Below are 22,767 nucleotides of genomic sequence, written 5' to 3' on the forward strand. Positions count from 1 at the left end.
GCTCGGGAGCTGGTTGCGCCCTCGTCTGGGGGCGGGGAGAGGCGGGCGGACCAGGAGGAGCCATCAAACGTAGAAGACGCCCAGGTCCGTCCCCTTTTTTGTGGAATCTGAGTGAGCCCTCGCAGAATTTGCTTCCCCTCTCTAGAACCGGGTAAGTGGTTTTAAAAAGTCCCGTTAGTTGTCCAGGCAGCGGATCTCCCCGCCGCTTGTCCAAAAAGGGGCCGAGTTGATTGAGGTGGCGCTCCTACCCCGCGTTCTGTCCTCCTGAAGAATTTGCAAAAGGAGCTCGTGGCCGAGGACGTTTTCCTCTACGGGCTGCTTGTTCCTCAGGCGTAAATCGCGCGGGTATTTAACTTGATGCCCGCGACCTCCCGGCCCTGGTCTCCAGTGAGATCCGCGTTTGCGCTGCACCCAGCAGGGCGCCGTTGGCTCTGCTCCCGCCGCCGGGCCTGGACGTGGGCATTCCCGCGGCCGCGCGCGTCGGCTGCGTGGCCCCTGTGCTCAGCCCGGCGGGCAACGGCTTGTCCCTGCGTCTGCGGAGCTCCAGCCCAGCCCTATGTCGGCTCTGCCATCAGAGCTGCTGTCTTACTTTTGGAGAGAAATGCGTAGTGTTTTGGCTTCCCCTGCCCCGTGGCCCCCACCTGAAATCATTTTCAAAGGCAAAAAACTTAAAGAACACTGCGTAAACACATCGTTTGATGTTCACTTAGTTCCGAGACGAGACTTAACCTCAGTGACCAGGGAATGTGTTAATATTTGAACTGTTTAAAGGCTAAAGTTTGGACTGCCAGCGGGAAAGGTTGTGCAATTCTCACTGAAGCCAGCCGCACGCACCGTGTCTGGTCAGCAGCAACAAATCCCACTGAACTCTTCCTGAACCCAGAGAGCTGCCTGCCCAGTTCCATCCAATCTTTTCTTCCCAGAACGTGGAGGGGTTTGGAATTATCCATTCAACTCCTTCTCCACACCCTGCCGCCCCCCTCTTATCAGAAGTGGGCACTGAGATCCAGGCCAGAGGAGTAACCTATAGCCTTAGAGAGACTTTTCTTAGGGTACTTCTATTTTTTTTTTAGTATTTCTGGCTTAAGGCTAATTAAAAAAAAAAAGGCTTACATAAGTCTTTCTTGATCAACAGCACATTTAGTAATGATTCTCTTGCCAAGTTCTTATTTTTTATGTCTTGCCAGCAATTCTTAATTTCACTTAATGCTCTTCTCTCATACTGTGCCTTTGCTCTGACTTTGTGACTTGATCTCCTCATTCCATGTTAACATATATTTCTAACATTTACCCTATCCCTTTAGTTTTTATTGAAACCAAACAATTCAAACAGAGCATAGAAAAGATTTGAGGAAGAATTTTAAATTCTGATTTGCGAAGTATACTTGGCAACTTTTTATAGGTAAAAAGTACAACCAAAAATTAAACCAGGATCCTCTGGTTTAAATTTTATATTTAAATACACTAGCAGGGTGGCAGGTCTGCTGACATGCAAATGATTTAACCTGAATAGTAGAGCTTATTGCATGCTGGGCATGCTCTGAAGCACTCACCTGTGTGCTCTTGCAGTTTAATCTTCACAGGGATCCTCTGCTAGGGGATACTGGCCCCATTTTACAGATAAGAAAATTATTAGTTTTCCTAATTGAGTCATGTTCTGTGTATCAACAGTAGATCTCCCGAACTTCTAGGCATTTGGAAAATTTCAAACTCTGAGCAGATGCCTTAATCATAAAATATGTAATCCTACCTTCAGGTTAGTTGAATTTCATATTTCTAGCTCAGCCTGTCTCAGCTATCATCATTATAAAGTATATTTTTAAGAAATTAAGGCTCCTCTATGCCAACATTTCAAAGGATGAGATGAAAATGATTATACAGTAAAGGGAAGAAAAATCACTTTACAACACTTAAGATAGAGGACTTGGGTTCTCACTCTGCTTTTGTGTGACCTCTTAACCTCTTGGAATGTTTTCTCATCCATAAAATGGATGGTGATTTTATTTCCATTTCTGCATACAATTAAATGGTTGCTTTTTTTTTTTTTTTTTTTAACCCATGGTGAAAATAATTATCCCAATGAACATGAAAGGCATGCTTTGTAGAAGAACTCAGGTATTACAGGGGTTTAAGAATTGTAATTGTTATTAGTGTGTTGTATTATTTTATTCTTTTTATTATTCCTTTTGACTTATCACCTTATGTATTATGAAGCAGATGATGACCCTGTGGGTAGTTGAGGGGGTTTTCAGAGGCAATTTGTGCAGATTGGAGCCTAATCAATCATAGTGGCAAAGGCTCAGTGGGAAATAAGATGGACAGAAGCAAAGTAGAAGACAGCGCTGTCAAGGTTATGCCCTGTCTCCTTACAAACTGGATAGGATAAGATGGCAGTACTGGACAAGGCAACAGGGTCTTCTAAATCCATTATTAAGGATGAGTATCCTCCTTCTTTTGTTCTTTTCTCCCAACTTGGTAGATGTCAAATGTAGCAGGGGAAATGTATGTGCTAGATAATTTTGAGAGATCCTATTTCAGGGTAATTTTGCTTTTATTACTGCTGCAGTTCTTTGAGGATAATAATGATAATAATAATTTTCTGTTGGTGAAAAGGTAGATGCGAGTGTTTGAAAGAAGGAAATAGGTAGGAATTAGGTAGAAAGTGGAAAAGGAGCTACAGATCTTACATAGTGTATGTAGCTGTGGGAAGGAATGAGAGCAGAGTGAGCAGGAGCTAGGAGGGGGGCTGGGACATTTTCTCTTTGCCCTTTTTGTTCTCTGAGGTTAGCACAGTGCCTCGCTTACAGTTAATGTTCACAAAATATGTGTTGAATGAATAACAACGTTTGATATTAATGTGTCAAGGATTCTCTAGACTGAATTCTTTGAGGCCAAGGTCTTGTTTTTATAATCTGAGTCTTACAAATATTTATAATCAAAAGTGATTATGGAATTATAGAATCAAGAGTATTTTAATCAGTAAGAAATTGGAAAGGAGAAAATAGATAGGAAAGGAATAATGATATCTATTATATGTAAGAGTAAACATTTTTGCCAGATTCAGTGCCTGATGCTTGCTGTGTCCCTAGCACAGTGACCCTGAGTGGTTAGCCAGTTTTCAGATGAAGAAGCTCAAAAAAGTTGACTGCCTTGCCCAAGGCCATATGGCTAGTAAATGATAAGAGATGGAATTCATACTGAAAGCTGTCAGATTCCAAAGCCCATACTCTTTCTATAACACTATGCTGAAGACAAAAAGGAAAAAAAAAGAAAGTTGTGTTCTTATTTCCAGAATGGAAAACTCTGATCAGAGCAACCTTCGTTTGTTCCTGTTGTTTCTGTTTCCTGGTCTTTACATTTTCACTTTCTTGTCTAACAAATACCCAGCCTGAGTGAAGACCCAAATAGAAATATAGTCGTGAGACTGCTGGTAGTTACGGAGTGAACTGCCTTTTCCTAGTCCTCACTCCACACAGGTGTCACCCTCAGGACTGCCTCACTGCTCTACAGTGACCTTAGGCTTGTGTTGTCTGCTTCTGCCTCCTTGTGTTTGAGGTCTTCCCTTCAGGATGTGTCATTGCTAAACAGCCTTCTAGCAATGGAATATTTACTTACTCCTCTGTGCTAGGTACTATATTGCATCACTTCAAGGGTTTTAAAATGATACAACTTTTGATTAATTAGATCAAGAACTTTCCATTAATAACACTATCCGAATGCTCTTGATTACCTCCTGTACATGCAGTGACATTTTATCATTAGCATGTACTCTAAGTAGCCCTGTGTTGAGCTTCAATATGGTAAAAGTCTGAATTCTTTCAAGTCCTAGTTTCTGCAACTGTTTTTTTTGTTTGTTTTTAATTTTTTTAATGTTTATTTATTTTTGAGAGTGTGAGCAGTTAAGGGGCAGAGAGAGGGAGACACAGAATCCAAAGCAGACTCTAGGCTCTGAGCTGTCTGCACAGAGCCTGATTTGGCGCTTGAACTCAACAAACCGCGAGATCATAACCTGAGCCTAAGTCGGACGCTCAATGGACTGAGCCACCCAGGTGCTCCTCTGCAACTGTTTTTGATCTTCCAGCTATTCATGGTTGATGAATATAATTATTCCAAAAGTTAGCAACAATGTTCTAGGTGGTGGCAGAATCTAACTAAATATTTGATGTGGTTAATTTCAAGAAATTGTGATAACACACAAGCAAAGTTATGGAGATACAGTCAAAAGCCTTTCATTACATCTCTGTAGGTATGGAAAATTTCCATAATTGCCTATTTTTATTTATTTTTAATTTTTTTTAACATTTATTTATTTTTGAGAGACAGAGAAAGACAGAGCATGAGCAGGGGAGGGGCAGAGAGAGAAGGAGACACAGAATTCGAAGCAGTCTCCAGGCTGTGAGCTGTCAGCACAGAGCCCGATGCAGGGCTTGAACTCACAAACCGTGAGATCATGACCTGAGCCAAAGTCAGACACTTAACTGATTGAGCCACCCGGGTACCCCATTACCTATTTTTATATTCAAGTGTCCTTTGCCTTTTTTTAGAGTTTATTTTAGCTCTGAGTTTTCATTTCATAATAACAGTGGTAGACAAAAATAACAACAGTGGTAGGACAGAAAGGTTAACTGCAAATGACCCTTATAATTTATAAAAGATTACATACAAAGAAGTATTTTTAGTTTTTAATGTTTTCCTCCTTTGTGAGAGTAAATGAACTTCACAAAGCCAAGTGTTTCACCATTGATAAATCTCAAAAACTTAATGTTGAGTGGAAAAAGCAAGTTGCAGAATTAAGTACAGTGTGATCCAATCTAAATAAAGTTTGAGAACATGCAACACAATAGCACATATTTTTGACTAATGAATATATGTGTAGTAGTGGTATGACATCATACGAGCAATGGGGGGCACCGAGTTTATGGTAATAATCACCTCTTAAAAGGGTGGGCTATAAATGGGTTTGGGGATGGGTTCAGAGGCTTCAGTTATGTCTATAATGTTCTGGGCTTTTAAAATATTAAGATTTGGTAAAGCAGAGTGGGAGGTAAATGTGTTTATTATAAATACTCTTCATATTTTTCTGTATGTTTGAAATATTTTGTAATCTAATGGAAGGTCTATTTTTCTAATGTTAATAAAACTTAACATCAGCTCCTAAAATTTCTAAGATGTTGCAGCACAAGCTTACACAAAAAGAAACCTAAGATATTATATCATTCTATGTCTAGCCAGATGTTTTTATTTGCATGTTTGATTCCCCTGTTGAAGGCACTGAATCCCTACAGGAAGTAGTATGAAGTATTTTGCTTTGTAGCTGAAGGATTTGTAAGATGAAAGGTTCTTAAACATGAAATGAGATCTGTGTAAGCTCAAGATTTAAATTGTTGTTTGAAAAATTGTTTGATCTACCCCCTCCAGGGGAAAAAAAACATAATGGTAGCTTAGATGCATATGACAATACATAATTTTTTTTTCTTGGTATCTAGGTCACCATGGCAACTGGACTGAAATTGATGAGAGCAATTAGAGTTTTTGAATTTGGTGGACCAGAAGTGCTGGAACTCCAGTCAGATGTGGCAGTACCAACTCCAAAAGACCACCAGGTAGATATAATGACATAAAAACAGGCAATAATTACACTGATGAGTCTCCAGCACATCAGGTTAATGTCCAAAAGAAGCAGACTCACAATAATTTGTAAAAGACATTGAATTAGGACAGAGTTTATACTGATGATATATATGAGGTCTGACAAAGAGAACGTAATTATAACAGTTAGTGAAGTAGATCTATGAAAAGGAAAAATATCCTGTTACAAGAAAATTGTTAAAGTTGGGAATCATCTATGCAGGGCAGTAATTGATTTTTTCTGGATAAAATCATAAGTATTGTTGAACAAGTTATTCTATTACAAACTTCCATGATTTCTTTTTTGTGCACAGTAGGAAAATAATTTTCTTCTGCATACATGCTTTTCCATATATGATTTAAGGGAATTTAAATGAAGAGTTTATTCATTTCCTGTGACTTTAACGATATACTTTCTCATTAAGAATTATGTATTTTTATTACTGCACCTTCCGTAACTCTTAAGTGTCATTTCCTTAACGAAACTTGAACCTTATGAGTTTTTACAGTTTGGCCACATCCTAGCTTTAGAGTTTCATTTCTTATTGCTCCTTCTCAGTAGACTGTGCTATAACAAGCAACATTGTCTGGTCTCCCCAGAGGATTGTCTGGTCTCCCCAGGAGGCCCTTTCATTCCTTCTGTCTTTGCACATACTATTCCTTTTACCTGAATTGTCCTTTTTCTCCCATTCTGAAAGAATGTCTACTCTTCTTTTAAGGCCTAGCTCAAATACCGCTTTCCTTGGAAGGCCTTCTCTTACTCTTGCACCAGAAGTAATCGTTAGATATTAATTAAGGTAAAATTAGCTTCTGTGGTAGATGTAACCTCAAAATCTCAATGGTTCAACAATAGAAAATTGTTTCTCATTCACTGCATTGCAGAATTCTGAAACGTTTGCAGGTGACTCTTGAAGAATGATTTAGGGACCCAGGCTTCCTCCATCATTCCTTCCTCCATTGTGGCTCTGTCACCCTCAATGCCTGTCTTCTGAGGTCCCTTCTAATGAAGGGGTGAAGGCACAGTGAGGATTGCCCAGAAGGTCTTTATGGGCCAGCCCTGAGAGTAGTTATCATTTTGTGCCCAAACTCAATCATTTGGCTGCTCATAACTAAAGGCGCCAAGAAATAATATTCTTCCCACATACCCAGGAGGAGGAGGAGATAGGTTTGATGGGCACATAGAGGTTTGTGCCACATGACTTCTTAAATATTTCCACTACTATTTTCCCAAAATGTTTTGCGCACATAAACCATTCTGTCTTATCTTTTTATTTATATGTTGGTTTGCAAAACTGTAATGTGAACTTGTTGAAGGCGAGGTTTCCCCCTCCATTTTTATAGCTCCCATAATCTGTATAGTCCTAGCATAATGCTGAATGAATGCCTAGTGTTTTGTTTTAACTAAAATACATTGGCATTGCAGGTTCTAATCAAGGTCCATGCATGTGGTGTAAACCCAGTGGAGACATATATTCGTTCTGGTACTCACAAGATAAAACCACTCTTACCCTATACACCTGGTTCAGATGTAGCTGGGGTAATAGAAGCTGTTGGAGATAATGCATCTACTTTCAAGGTATTACATTTTAAATTATTTCTATTTTGGCGAAATATTTTTCTTAAAATATTCTGACATAGCTTTCAAATGTGTCTGTATATAAATCTTTAAAAGGCCCATTACAGATTAGGAGTTTACTTGTTGTGATGAGCACCAGGTGACGTACAGAAGTGTTGAGTCACTATATTGTGCACCTGAAACTAATATTGCACTGTATGGTAACTATACTGGAATTTAAATAAAAACTTAAAAAATAAATAAAAGTCCCCATTACACAATTTCTGCCACTTGGGGGACTCCTCTATTCAAAAAAGAGATTACCTCTTGTCTAGGTGTCTTCCTTGTTTGCATTTTTGGGGACAAGTGTTGGGTAATTCTGTATCTTCACTTCCCCTCATAGAATTCAGCTGATCCTTTTGATGTAGCAGAAACATGTAAGAAAGAAAATAAGCAAGGAAATTATACTATTTCCTAACTCTCGATAAAAACAAGCCTAGATGATGTTTCATTCCTTTTATAAATTCAGTTTCATAGGATAAAGGGAAGGCTAATTCTTTTGAATAATGAGTAAAAGATGAAAAAAAAATGCAAGGTCAACTATACATTTTTAGAGCTCTGACTCAGATCAAGGTGACTGAGTCAATGAAAATGTTATGATCAGGGCTTTCGTTATTTATATGCCAAAAGAAATATAAAACACAGATAGTATATTCATGTCCCAGCACCTTTTCTCATAATTCCCTGACCTGCTCAACTTTGGCAGCACATTTACCAAAATTGGACTGAGACAGAGAAGATTAACGTGGCCTCTGCACAGGAAGACCGTCAGATTCCTACAGCTTTGTACTCCTCGGCCTATGGCAGTCTGGCTTCTGCCCCCATCACTCCACTGAAACGATTCCTGCTAATGTCACTAATGGCCTCTCTATTGCTGGAGTTAATGGGGCCTTTTATGTCATTATCTCTCTTGACTTCTCAGTGACATTTGACACTCTCAGCCACTTACTTTTTCTTAATTTTTTTTTTTTCTTCAGCTTCTATGACATCATTTTCTCCTGTCCTCTTCCCCACTTCCTCCTGGACATTGTTTTTCAAGCTTGTTTTTCTCTGGATAATCCTCAAATCTTAGTGCTGCCCAGTGCTCTTGGCCCCTTACTTAGACCTCTGCTTTTTGTATCCTGTACCTTCTTCACAAAGATCTCATGCACCCCCATGGTGTCCATTATCACATATGATATCTGTAGCTTAGAATTGTCTATGAAGCTGTGGACCTGTGCTGTCTAATAAGGTAGCCACATGTGGCTATTTAAAATTCTTATTAAAAATTAAAATAAAAAAGTCAATTCCTCAGTCACAATAGCAACATTTCAAATGCTGAATAGCCCCCTGTTTCTAGTGGCTACCCTACTGGACAGTGCTGATATAGAACATTTACATCATCACAGGAAGTTGTGTTGGAGAGTATGAGACCCACATAGTCAACCCTTGGTAACCTCTTACTCAGTATGTCTAAAACTGAGCTTATCTTTTGTCACGTTAGATCTGCTCCTCTCTTGTATGACTGTCTTGGTGACTTCTGTGCTTTGAGGCATATCTCTTCACTCCCCCCACTCAGCTCTCCCTTACTAGAACTGTTTTCTCTCTTTCCATTCCCACTGCCTATAGTTCAGGTTATTCTACCTAGTCCCTTACCTGGATATCTGTAATGGGTATTTAACACCTGCCCTCCCTCCTCCTCCAGTCAATTCTTGCTATATAAAGGGTGTTTTCTAAAATGTAATTGATTGTTTTACAGTTAATTCTTAACATTAGTTCCTTGCAGATTTCAGAGTATTGCTGAGACTGCTTATGTTGTTAGAGAAGATATTTCATGCTCCTTTCTACTATCCTTCCATTCTTATCTCTATTCCTTCTCACCTGGTAGTTTATTTTTTAGTAAAGCTGCTCTTCCCTGCATACCCCATGCTCGCTCTTCTCTATCTTTTTTCATATTGGTTCTGCCGCTTGGCAGAATTAAACTGAAACTTATAAGCATAGGTGGAAGAGATTTTACCCTCCAGCTTTAATTCCCTTTCATTTTATCCCTGAAACTATTACATTCTGTATGTTAGACTACTTACTCATTGGGCACAAATGCCAGCGATTTCTCAACACTTCCTCCTGCCACTGTTCCTTTACTTACTTTGTTTCCCTCACTCATAATGACTCTTCTCAGCTTTAGTTTTTAAAATCTTGTCCTATTCTTCAAGACTTACCTTAAATATTAGCTTCCCAATGAAGCTGTTTTTTACTCCTTCTACTTAGAAATAATTTCCTTCTTTTCCTGCTACCCGTCTTTGATGGCGCATCATCTTTGTCTTGCATTGTAGTTACTCTTACCCTTTTCTTTTCTGTCATCCTAGAGTTTAAGATGCTTTTAGTGGAGGAGGGTGTTTTGTTATTAATATCCATCACAGAACTCAAAAAGTACTGCTTTCATAGTGAACTCCTAGAAAATATTTGAATTATATTAGAAGGAATACAACCTCTTTTTAAGCTGTAAAAAAATGGTACTGATCTTAGTACAGTCATATTTGACCATTTGCAAGTGACACTGTTAAGTAGTGAGGCTTGTCTTTGACTCCTGGATGCCTTGTGAGGCTTTTTTGTTTCTATCGCACTGCATGGTGCTGTTACTTTTTCAGATCTCTTATAGTACAAATTTAAGTATACTGAGAGTTATTGCCTTAAAGTTGTGCTTCTTCCAAGGAATATTTACATTTTTTTTTTTTTTCCAAGAAAGAAGAGTTAGGGCAGGTGTTTACAGTGATAGCCTAATTTCCCTAGCATGCAGGTCATGTTGGACAGGCTTGAATGCTTGCATAGTGCCATACCTGACCCTCAACTATGCATCCACTGTTCAATAGCAAGGACCCAGCAGAGTTTACTGAAAGTCTACTGTGTTTCTGGTGCTGTAACAAGGGAAGAAGCCTGTTTCGGTTCATTTTACTATCAGGATCCACAGATAGTTTCTTGCGCTTGGTGTATGCATGAAAAATGAGGGGGAACATGTAGAAAGGATTTAGAACAGGTATTTAGTGTGTGGAGGAAATCTTATGTTTTATTTTCTCCCTAGTATACCAGAGGGAAAAAAATGGTTTTATTAACTGCCATTTACTAACTGCTTAATCTGAGCAAATTATTGAACTTCTTTGTCCCTCCATTTCCTCATTTGTATAGTGGAATTAATCTAAAGTGGTGATAAGAAAAGTACTTACCTCATAGGCTCTTGAGAAGATCAAATTAGACAGTACTCATTAAGCACCTAATACAGTGTCTTGCACAGTAAGATCTCAATGAAGATTAGTTGTCTTCATGTTATACCATTCTGGAGGTTCTCTTTCCTCTTATTTTTTCTATTTCCTTTAATTTTTCTTCTTCTTTGTTTCTGCGAATAAAACCTTCAAAAATGTTCAGGGGTACCTGGGTGGCTCAGTAGGTTGAGCATCCGACTCTTGATTTGGCTCAGGTCAAGATCCCAGGATTGTGGGTTCAAGCCCCACATTGGGCTCTGTGCTGAGCACGGAGCCCGCTTGGGATTCTCTCCCTCCCTGCCTCCCTCTACCCCTCTCCCCAGCTCATGCTTTTTCTCTCTCTAAAAAAAAAAAAAAATTTTTTTTAACGTTCAGCATTTTGAAGCTATTTTTACAAGACCCTAAGATGTAGAAAGCAATACATAAATACTTATTTGTTGTTATAATGGTTACATTATGAAGGATTATACCCATTTTGACATAATTTTTAACCCCTGGTGCATTTATTAATCTCTTGCTTTCCCCAGAAAGGTGACAGAGTTTTCACTACCAGCACCATCTCTGGGGGCTATGCCGAGTATGCTCTTGCAGCAGATCACACTGTTTACCCACTGCCAGAAAAACTGGACTTTAAACAAGGAGCTGCCATCGGTATCCCATATTTTACTGCTTATCGAGCTCTGCTCCACAGGTAATAACATACACTGTCGCTTATACTGCCAGTATTGCCTTCCTTCCTGCCATGCGTCCATGTATCCGTCTCTCATATTTGGTTACCATTAAGTATTTATGGAGTGGAAACTATGCTAATTTGGGAGATTATTCTAATCACTGGGGATATAAAGAAGAGCAAAACACTGTCTTTATCTTTAAGATGCATCTAGTCTAGTAAGAGAGATAGACATAAGAGTAATATTATTGATGTATAATATGGAGGAAGTACAGTGGTGTAGATGTGCATAGGGATTTGTGGGATCACAAGGGATGTAACAGTGGTGATGAGATAGGGCTTCCTGCCAAGACGTAAGGCTTGGATTATTTTAAAGTCCTGGTTCAAAAATGTTTGTTATCTAGCCCTAGAAACTAATTGCTGCAATTTAAAAGTATAGTACCCTAGACCCACTGGTCAGCTTCCATGGTTGGGATCTAAGAATCTCCCTGTATATTTTTTAATTTTTGCAAATGTTTATTTATTTATTTTGAGAGAGAGAGAGAGTGTGTGTGTGAGCAGGGGAGAGGCAGAGGGCAAGGGAGAGAGAGAGAATTCCAAGCAGGCTCTGCACTGTCAGCATGGAGCCCAATGTGGGCCTCGAACTCCCGAACCATGAGATCATGACCTGAGCCGAAATCAAGAGTCGGATGCTGAACCGACTGAGCTACCTAGCTGTCCTTAACACACACACACACACACACACACACACACACACACACACACACACAAAGATTTTATTTTTAAGTAATTTCTACACTCAGTGTGGGGCTTGAACTCACAACCCCGAGATCAAGAGTCACATGCTCCACTGACTGAGCCAGCCAGGCATCCCTCTGAGAATCTGTATTTTCATCAAATTCCCTATGTATTTGAAAAAAATCAGAAGGGGTTATCCTGGGGAAGGATAGTTCGGAGCAGGGAGGGAATTCTAGACCATAGGAATAGCCTAGCATCGGGGGGAAAATCTTGATATTTAAGGAGAGCTATAGCAATTTGCTTTTGTTGAATAGAAGATATCAAGGCAAAGAGTGGCATAGAATTAGGCTAGAATATAGTCATTTCTCAATAAATGTTAGCTATCACATGGAATAGATTTCATATTATGAAAAACAAGATGATAGAGCTCGCATATTGGTTCTGTAAGGGATTGGGGATCGTGAAATGTTTCATTCAGGAGAGATACTGTCATATGAGTATTTTATTAAGATCACCTGTCAGCTATGTGAAAGGTGACAGGATTTGGTGACAGGAATGGAGAAAGAGATAGGGGGGTATTATGTGAATATCTCTTAGGCATAATACTTACGGGCCAGAGTAGAAAAGGTGGAGAGGAAAGGATAACTATTGGAGGGTAAAATCAGGTTTATTTGGTTGAGTGTTTGCATGTGGACAATGAGAGAGAAGAGGAGCTTACGGATACTTCCAGCTCTTTAGCTTGGATAATGTTTAAAGAAAAGGAGGAAAAAGTGTCAGATGGAAGCTGAGTCCAGTTTTGGAGTTGAAACCAAGATAGGCATCATAATGGAGAAGACCAGCAACCTGTTAGATGAAAGCCTGAAGGCTAAACATGTAACCGAGGGACTGTCAGCCTGTGTGTGGGAGCTGATGAGATGAAAGTGACTGAAAGCCTTCAGGGAGTGAAGTGCAGGGGAGTGAGAATAGAACCTTTGAGAATATCAGCATGTAGGAGTATAGTCAGAGGTAGGGACAGAGTCCTAAGAGACCAAAGGGAGTGTATGCCAAGGCCAATACTGTTTTGTCCTACGACCAGCCCTATGACCGTGGTCCAGTTACTTCCTTGCCTGAGCTGTAGTTTACTGATTTGAAATACGTGGATAGTAATAGCACCTACCTCCTAGGGGTGTGGTGAGAACTAAATGAGGTAACACTGGTAAAGATCAGCACAGAGTCTGGCGCAGAGCAAGTACTCCCATCAGTGTTGGCAGTGTTAGGGACAGTAGTTGATGTTGTTACTAAGGAGGGAAGCTAGCCATCAAATGTAGCAGCGAGGTGTTTGAGGAATAAAAAGAACAGGCTTCGCAGTGAGGAGGTGATTGGTGACTTGAATCAGGTCATTTTCAGTAGTGGTGGGACAGAAGCTTGAGTGAGTGGGCTAGAGAAGGAAGCAGAAACTGGTTCCTTGAATGGAGGTAGGGAGGGAGGAGGGAGCAGAATACTCGAGGACAGTGTGGGGACAACAGGATTTTCTAAAGGTTGGGCGAGAGTTGAACATGTTTATAGCTGAGAAAAGATCTAGCAGAGAGGGGGCGATGGAAGGTTTGGAAGAGAGGGTGGAGTGGCAGATGGAACCAGATCCTGCAGAAGGCAAGATGGAAAGGACTTAGGACATATGTAGGGAGATTGGCTTCAGCTATCCGAAGGACAGCTCATCTGCTAAACCTATAAGATGTGAAAATGGCATAATTACGGAAAAGTTTGTGGGTAGGGAGGTGGAGTGTTGAAGGAACTCATATGTGATTGCCTCACTTTTCATAATTAAATATGCAAAGTGATCTTTTGAGAATCAGAACTGAAGTGGCACCAAAATGCATGGTCATGTGAGTTGTTTTTTTTTTTTTTTTTTAATAGTACTAAGCCATTTGAATAGATTATCAAAGAAGTTAGATTTTAACATTCATCTAGGCCTGGAGTACTAGTGGCAAAATGGAACAGTGCAAAGGAAATGAGAGCACTGGAGAGGAAGAGAGGGAGGAGTTGGGGTAACCTACCTCAGGGTCCAGCTGTCCAGCAAAGGAAGCGAGGCCAGGAGCACAAGTGGGCAGAAACTGAATAATTGAGAGATGCCAGTCTCTGGGAAGTGGAAAGAAAATTTTTGAGAGAATATGGGCTTACAGAATTAGGAGAGGAGGTTGCTGTCATAGCATTGGTTATTAGGGTCTGCTATTTCTCAAGTGGAATGGTTGAGGGCAGTTACCAGGTTCAGCCTTGGGAGAGAGTGGCCAAAGGGGAGGAAAATTCAGGGATTGTGAATCAAGGTTTTCTTCCCAGGGAATGTTGAAACTTTTTAGATTAGGGTTGGTTTTGGGTGGGAGAGAAAGTCTGTGTGCCATGTACTAGTCTTCAGTGACTGGGAGGGAATAAGGGACAGCATCATGGAAGGCCAGGCCAAGGCTCCAGCCCCTGCCGTGACCCCCAGGGGGAGATGACTGTATTTGTCAGCGTCCTCCAGAGGAGCAGAAAAACAGAATTTGTGCGTACTTACATATGTATATACATACACATATGTATATATATATATATTAGAGAGAGATTGAGGCAGGGAGATTGCTCTGTGGAGGCTTGGTGAGTTTAAAGTCTGAGAGGGTAAACTGGCAAGCTGGAGACCCAGCAAAGAGTTGCAGTTCAAATTCAAAGTCAATCTATGGGCAGAATCCCTTCTTGCTCCAGAAGCCAGTCTTTGTTCTATTAAAGCCTTCAGCTGATTGGAAGAGGCCCTTCACAGAGACATCCAGAATAATGTTTGACCGAATATCTGGCCCCATGGCTCAGGCCAAGTTGACACATAAAATTAACCATCACAGTGACTCTGTGCAAGGGTAGAAGGATCAGAGCAGTGGGCATCCAGAAGAGCGTTAGCCTGCTTTTTCACCACCCCACCCCAAGCCCAGTGTTTTAGGGAGAATGTGCTTTTAGTGTTTGAGGGCTTGTTTGTAAGTTTTTTAAAAACGTTACTGGGAAAAGTATTTCATATCCCACAGTATAACGTTAGTTATTCTTTCTCTTACATTTATTTATGTTTTACTTTTTAAAGTATCAAAGTGTTTTGGTGATAGTTATCTTAAGTTTATCATTTCAGACTCTCCATTTAACTCACTGCCCTCAGTCTCCTTATCTCTAAGCAAGAGTATTGGGAAAAGCTTCATTTACTGCTCACAATTGCCATTTGTCGGCTGTTAGCATAGAGCCTTGAGCAGGACCCAGGGTTATTTTGTTCTTACTCCCAGATGTCTGACCACAATGTCTGTATGGTGCGGCCACCCCTATTGTTCTAGGAAGGAAGAGATCTCCTGAGAGTCAGATCTGGATCATAGAACAGCTGCTGGATTGTGACATTAGCACTTGTCCATCTGGAATAATAAAGCATCTCCTGTCTGTCTCGCTGCCTGTGCCTTATTTTTGGTATAATAGAAAAGTAGTAGTATGAACCAGAATTAAAAAGAATGTGTCATTTCACCAGAGGATCTAGACATTTTGGGGGTGACATAGAAACCTTTGTGACAGGATTTATCGTACTTCTTACTCTCCTACCATGCCAATTCAGCGTTGCTCTCTGAAATGCAGGCTTAGAGGTTATACAACCTGATGTTCAAAGGCACAGAGAAGGAAAATGTTTCCTTAAATAATCTGACTTCTGTGTTTACTTGGACATTATCCCGGGCCACAGAATAACAATTAGGCTATAAAAAGCCTGTTTTGAGACACTTTCTGGGGGAATGAATTCGAGAGTCAGGCATGCAGCACAGTGCCTGGCACATAACAGATTCCCAGTAAACGTTTGTTGAATGCATAAATAAATTTAAGGTTGTCTTTTGTTTGTGGCTCTGAAGAGCCATTGTTTGATCCTCTGAAACCTGGAGAAAATTTGGGGCTGTAAAGTAGAATGAGCTTCCTATTTGGGGAAGTGTTAGCTGAACTGAGGGTAGAGTTTTCTTAAGAATGACAAACTCCTGGGTTAATTAGCTTCAAAGTGAGGTGATGATCATGCCTTCTTTTGCAGTGCCCGTGTGAAAGCTGGAGAAAGTGTTCTGGTTCACGGGGCTAGTGGAGGAGTAAGTATTTGTTTTTTAAGTTTATTTTTAAATGAGATTTTGTTAATGGGTTTCACATTATATTTCTTTTAAGTCATTTTTAAAAGCCAAATTTATAAACATAGTCAATATTTATAGTCAATAAATATTCCTTTTTGTAGTAAAGCTTTTTTAAGTTCTATCTTCTGAAGGTGATTCCTTGTCATTAGTTTAGCATTTCTTGGTTAATAGATTCAACAGACCACCCCATTAAAAATGTGTGTATTAGGTTTTCCACCTGTGTTGGGTGTGGACCAAGATAAACTGGCTTTGTTTTTGCCTTCAAGTAGCCTATGTTATAATAATATTTATTTAGAATTTGAAACAGTTTTTTAAAGTTAATATTAATTCCTTATTCCCTTAGATAAGGAAACTAAGGTTCGTTAAAGCTTTACCTGCATTGCCCCAGACAGCACTGCAAAGCTGCACTGTGAATTCTGAGGCCCTTCTATCTTCCTTCTACTGCTCGCCCGCTGCGCTTTGATGACATTCATGGAAGGCACAGTGTACAGCTGTGTCCTTAACTCCACAACCCGTGGCTTAAAATGCTAATGTGGGGAGGTGGGGAGAGGACGGAGAACTTTAAAATAAGCCCTTCAGTGAAATAACCCAACACTGGGCTGTCAGAAGCTTCTTCAAGAAACCGGCTGTCAGTCTGCCTCTGAGGAGCTTAGAGGAAAAGTTAGAGCTCTGAGGTTGGAATTTAACAAGAAATCCACATGACCTCTATCCTGCATGTAGAGGCTTTAGAAATTTTGGAGATGAGATTTCACATTTTTAAAATACAGTTCCTGGGGCTCCATGGCTAACCTTGAGGAAGCTGGTTAACCCTTTCAGAGCATTATGTATTCTGCAGAGTAAATCGACACAAGTAACCTATTAAAAATGGCACATTGTACCCAGCATAATGAGTGGCATCCTGAAAATGTGAATTTATGGCTAAAGGTGGCCAGGTGGTACAAACAGAGAATTCAGCCCATTGTGTTTCTGTTACTTTAGAGAGATGAAGCCCGAGGTACCACACTTAGCTTCCTGTCTACCTCAAATAGATCAATTCTGAAGGATGTCACAGATCAGACTATTTCCTGAAAAGACCAAGAATGTCTTTTGGGGGCTTGAGAAAATATGACAGATATACCTTGTCAAAACTTCCCATTGCATACCTTCACTGAAGAGGCTATTTTTGGGTTAAATTAAATTTCACCCAAAATAACTAAAGGATCTGTCAAACATGCATTTATTTAAATTGCTTTGGCTTTGAGAGAGCTAACCTTGTGCTCTGTATAAAAGAGAGAGGTTTCAGTAGGAAGGGGAGAGAAGAGTTTAAAGAAAATCTTTTTATTCCCTTCACCCTCTTGTAAAAAGCTCAGTCGCTTCACCATGATTTTTTTTTTTTTTTAAGGCAAAATCCATACTGTTCTCTGAGCTGGCTGAGTTTGTTAAATCCTTGGCTGGCAGGGATAGGCTGGTGGCCTGGTGTGTGAAGCGCTTCTGATCCTCCCTGCCCTACCACAGGGAAATAGTACTGGGTTTTGTCTTGCTTCTGTTTGTACTTTCTGTCCTCATTTAATGCAAATTCCTTTGGGATTATGGTGTGTATTTAAAATGGTGTGGAATTTATGAACACGGTTGTTATCCAGATATGTTGGTGGGGAGTGCCCTATTTTAGTGTCAGCAAAGTAAATAGAAGAAAAATAGTTGACACATTAACGGTATATCATCTATCAAAGGGGTATTGCTGATATAATTGTTGACAAGAATAAAGTAAACAGTACCTTCAGAACAGCAATTAGGTGCTTCTTTAAAGTAGAATATGAAGAGATATATTTACAGTAAGTTTTTAGTATAGGTGTAGTTTTATTACAGGCCTGTTTTGTTTTTGTTTTTTTTTTTTAATTTAAAGTAGCAAATCAATAGTGCTAACTCCGTAGTATAATGTATTTCATGGAATTGAATGTCTCTCTCATCAGACAGTGAGTTTTTTTGTTTGTTTGTTTTGGTTAAATCAAACAAATCCCTGCCAAAACCCAACAGAGTTCAGGCTCATCACTCCCATATGCCATACAATCTTTAAAGTCTACTTCAGGCCTGGGGAGTCTGTGATTCTGTTACAATTTTAATCAGTTTCTATCATCATTTTTCATTTAAACTCTTTACTGTCATGCCTAGTCCATGATTTTACCTTCCTCTTAATCATTGGTTATCAGCGATGGGTGGTTTGGCATCATCTCTTCTCCCCCTCGAACATTTGGCTGGCGCAGTGTCTGGGGACATTTCGGTTGTCACTGGATGGAGGGCTTCTGGCCTCTAATGGGTACATGCTACTCTACACATCCTTCAACATACAGGATCGCACCCACATCATAGAACTGTCCAGCCCTGAATGTCAATAGTGCTAAGTTTGAGAAGCCCTGCTCTAAATGTACGTGACACTTATTTGTGCCATTCATAGATCATGTAACCAAACATAGATTTCCTAGCACTGTAATTTAAGTAATTACTTTTATCCATATTCCTAATATACGTTTATTTCTCCTTTATCCTAAGCACATTTATGTAATGATCTAGTTACTTCGTGCAATCTGTGGCTCTAAATACCATCTCTAAACTGATGAATCTCAAATTTATATTTCCAGCTCCATATGCTTATTCAGCTGATTACTACACATTTTCACTTAGGTGAGCAAATACAGCTCAGCTTGCTCAGAGTGAGTCTTGATACTCTTACAAACTTGATTCTCTGTACTCTTCCTCAGCCCTGTTAATCTATCCAGTTAACCTGGCCAGAGACCCAGGAGACAGCCTTGACTTTTCTCTGTGCCTCACTTCTCGGATGCAGTCCATGAGGAAGGTCCATCTTACTCCTATCGCCACTCCCCTCTGTCTCCCATATAAAATGTTCTTTTTATTTATTTATTTATTTATTTATTTATTTATTTATTTATTTATTTTGAGAGAGAAAGAGAGAGAGCACATGGGAGGGGCAGAGAGAAAGGGAGAGAGAGAGAACCCCAGCAGGCTCAGCGCTGTCAGTACGAAGCCCAATGTGGGGCTCGAACTCAACAAACTGTTAGATCATGACCAGAACCGAAAAAATCAAGTGTTGGTCGGTCATTTAACCGACTGAGCCACCCAGGTGCACCTGTCTGATAGCTCTGAGTTATCTCTTAAATATAATCCAGAGCCTTTACCTGCAAGGCCCTGTGTACCCCTCTGGCCACATCTTGCTCTGTCTCCTATGTGCCCTGCCTTTAAGCCGCATGGACCCTCTTTCTGTCCTTAATGCCCCAGGCTCATTCCCACATCACAAGGTGAGCTACAGCCATTCTGCCTACAGCATTCTCCACCAGACTTTCCAGATCTGCACATGGCTCATGCCTCACTTCACTCAGGTCTCATCTCTTCAGAGTGGCCTTTGGTGATGATCTAACTAACCCTTCTCTCTATCTCCTTGTAACACAATAGGCTGGGGTTTTTTTCACAGCATGTTTTTATTTTCTGAATTTAATTTATTCATTTATTTGTTTGTGTTTATTATTTTTCCTCTTTCTTAGAACATGTTTCTTACACAAAGTACCATGTCTAGCACATAGTAAACATTTAATGGTCATCATATGGATGAATAAGTTAATTTGCTCATATGCCTGTCTCTTCCACTTAAATGGTGTAACATTTGTTGTGTAATACTTTAAATGTACAGTGAAAGTATGAAGCCAGTGAGCATGTTTTGAATAGCTTTAAACTCTGTACCTTCTGTGCAAAGCAGATGCTAAGTACACGTTTTGATACAGTGGTTAAAGGCTCAAGCTCTACAGACTGATTTGATCCAGCTCTGTGACTTGGTTCTGTTCCCATCTCTGTGACCTGGGCAAGTCACTTACATTATATAAGTTTCAGTTTTCTCATCTACAGAACATGGACACTAGTCATATCTACTTCATGTCTACTTAGACTTACTGTGAGGATAAAATAAAGCAATGCATAGAAAGTATTTTTTGTGGTACCTGGCACATTATAAATGCTCAATAAAAGTTAGCTGTTGTTCTTATTTCTTCATTTAGACTCGAAATTCCTTAAGGATAGGGTAGGACCTAGGGGAACCTTCAGTTTATTAGATATATTTAAGAAATATTTGCAGGGATGCAAAGAATCTGAAAGTATGCGTTTATATTTTGTTTTTCAGGTTGGACTGGCAGTATGCCAGATTGCTAGAGCTTATGGTTTAAAGGTTCTGGGCACAGCTGGTACCGGGGAAGGACAAAACATCGTTTTGCAAAATGGAGCCCATGAAGTGTTTAACCACAGAGAACATAATTATATTGATAAAATTAAGGTAAAATTAGTCCACAGTTTTATGAAAGTAAATTTTGTTTCTTGACAGACTTACTTTTTTGTAACCTTTTTTAAGCAACCACTCTCTTAAAGCTGTTTGTTTTCTTTTTTTATGCCTATGTGTGTTTTAAAGTTTTAATTAAAAAAGCAGAGATGTCTAATTTTCAGACCTCACTCTCATTTGACTTGTTTATGTTTATCAAATAAAATATAGCCTTTCCAGAGTCTTAGTTATAAAAATTGGTACTCTTTAATGCAGTCACATTTTTTTTTTTTTTTTTTTTAATTTTTTTTTCAACGTTTTTTATTTATTTTTGGGACAGAGAGAGACAGAGCATGAACGGGGGAGGGGCAGAGAGAGAGGGAGACACAGAATCAGAAACAGGCTCCAGGCTCCGAGCCATCAGCCCAGAGCCTGACGCGGGGCTCGAACTCACAGACCGCGAGATCGTGACCTGGCTGAAGTCGGACGCTTAACCGACTGCGCCACCCAGGCGCCCCTAATGCAGTCACATTTTGAGTAAAGTCATAGCTTTGTATTTAGAGCTGAGAGGTGTTCTTTTAAATTTTTTTTTTTTTGATATTTGTATATATCATATATTGTGAAATGATTACCACACTGAGTCTCATTAACATCCATCACCATACATAGTTACAAATTTTTTTTCTTCTGATAAGAACTTTTAAGATATGCTCTTAGCAACTTTCAAATCTGTGATACAGTATTATTAACTATAGTTGTCATGCTGTACGTTATATCCCCATGACTTATTTTTTTTTAATGACTGGAAGTTTGTACCTTTTGATCACATTCACCCATTTCACCCAGTTCCCACCCCCACCTCTGGCAACCATGAGGTTTTCTTAATTTCTTAATATAATTTCTATTGGTTTAAATTTTCCAGAGAAGGTGAGGTAGTTACAGATTACAAATTGGATCTGTCTAAGCTAGGGGACAAAGTTTACTTGTCAATTGTATGCCATGGAAGAATAATCACTACCACAACCAGAGTGGTGAGGTAGGCTTTGTTACTCGTTGCATATATTTCATTGCTAGAGCAGAATTCAACCTAATCCTCAGACTACTTGCTCATGTTGAGAAAGAATTAGAATTTTCCAGGCACTGATTACTATGTAACCTAGGTCATTACAAATTGAGGAAAATATGAGTGAGGGTTTGTGTATTACCACTACATCATCTTGCCAAAAAAAAAAAAAAAAGCTGTGTAAAGGCACTCTTTTGTTATATATCTAGAAAACCTAAAATTAATTGAATATTCATGCCTGATACTATTATCCAAGAATATTTATAAAGATGAAAAATGCTCAGTTATTTTAAGAATATGTTTTTGTTTTGCAGAAATCTGACCTTAAGACCTTGAGGTCTTATGGCTTCTATGTCTTCTACTGGCTCCTTCTGCTTAAGTCTCTCTCATTCTCCAGACCATTCCCTTAACCCTTTATCAAACCCTCCACACCCTCTACCACCACACTTGAGAAAGTAGTGAGGACATCTTTTACTTCCTTACCTCCCGTCACCTTCCCCCGCATGTTGCTTCCACCCCAGCTACTTATACCTCTTGTCAGAGGTCACCGGTGGGCTCCTAATTACCCATCTGCTGCTTTTGGCTTAGGCCTCATCCTGCTTGATTTTTTGGGGGGTTTTTTTTTGGCAGCAGCTACCCCTGACCACGTCTCCTGAAAGCTGGTTCTCGTCTTACTTGCCTGACTTCATTTCCAGCCCCCTTCCTCCTCATATTACTTAAATGTTGTTGCTCCTTAGACTTTCCCCTTGGTCTGCCATCCTCCCTGGTGCTAGACCTTCCTCCTGACCAGTCTCATCTCCCCTGGTCAGTTAGTGCCTGCATCCTGCTGGTATCCAGCACTGTCTCTGGCGGGAGTTCCCTGCCTTTGTGTCATTGACCTCCTGGATGTCTCCACTCATCTGCTCCCCCCAGACAGGGTCACAAGTTTTATTTTATATTTCTATCTTTTAATCATCATTCTCCTTCCTACCCATCAGGCCGATCACCTCCCTCTATCAGTTTCATCTCTGACATGCCTTTCAAATATATCTTCTTTGTTCTGTTCTCCATTGTGACTTAGTTTAGTCTTCATCTTCTCCAGCTTTGTCTTTTGTTTATAACTGACTTACTATCGCCTTCTATCTTCACTGTCTCCAGAGTTATTTGTTCTCCTAAAATATATATATATATATATATATGGATAGGAATTTTTGTCTCTCTTGTTACCTGCTGCAGCTCAGTATCCTAAAACAGTGTCTGACACAAAACTTAATTGATACCTGCCCCCCAAAAGTCTGGATCCTGTAACGTGGCATTCAATGTGTGTTCCCAGTCCATAGCAACTTATAGTCTCTACCTCTCTCCCTTTCCCTCCTCCCCCCCCCCCCCCCCATTCCCAAACACATGCCTC

General features: G+C 39.9%; 1 protein-coding gene across 4 annotated transcripts in view; it reads left to right on the top strand.

Moving 5' to 3' along the window:
* The first annotated feature begins 40 nt into the window (after positions 1-40).
* The window catches only part of CRYZ (crystallin zeta), a 36,293-nt gene continuing 13,566 nt past the window's right edge, over positions 41-22,767 (top strand). The window contains exons 1-6 of one of the 4 annotated variants that reach the window (XM_060622027.3): positions 41-151; positions 5,487-5,603; positions 7,052-7,204; positions 11,007-11,170; positions 15,930-15,981; positions 20,183-20,332. In XM_060622027.3, the coding sequence (XP_060478010.3) occupies positions 5,493-5,603; positions 7,052-7,204; positions 11,007-11,170; positions 15,930-15,981; positions 20,183-20,332 (630 nt within the window). In that variant the 5' untranslated portion in view covers positions 41-151; positions 5,487-5,492. Of the gene's footprint in view, positions 152-916; positions 1,053-5,486; positions 5,604-7,051; positions 7,205-11,006; positions 11,171-15,929; positions 15,982-20,182; positions 20,333-22,767 lie in introns of those variants that run through there. The other 3 variants (XM_060622029.3, XM_078451783.2, XM_078451782.2) reach the window with 3 other exon arrangements.

The sequence above is a fragment of the Panthera onca genome, chromosome C1, assembly GCF_046562875.1.
Source record: "Panthera onca isolate mPanOnc1 chromosome C1, mPanOnc1 haplotype 2, whole genome shotgun sequence".
Taxonomy (NCBI): Eukaryota; Metazoa; Chordata; class Mammalia; order Carnivora; family Felidae; genus Panthera; species Panthera onca.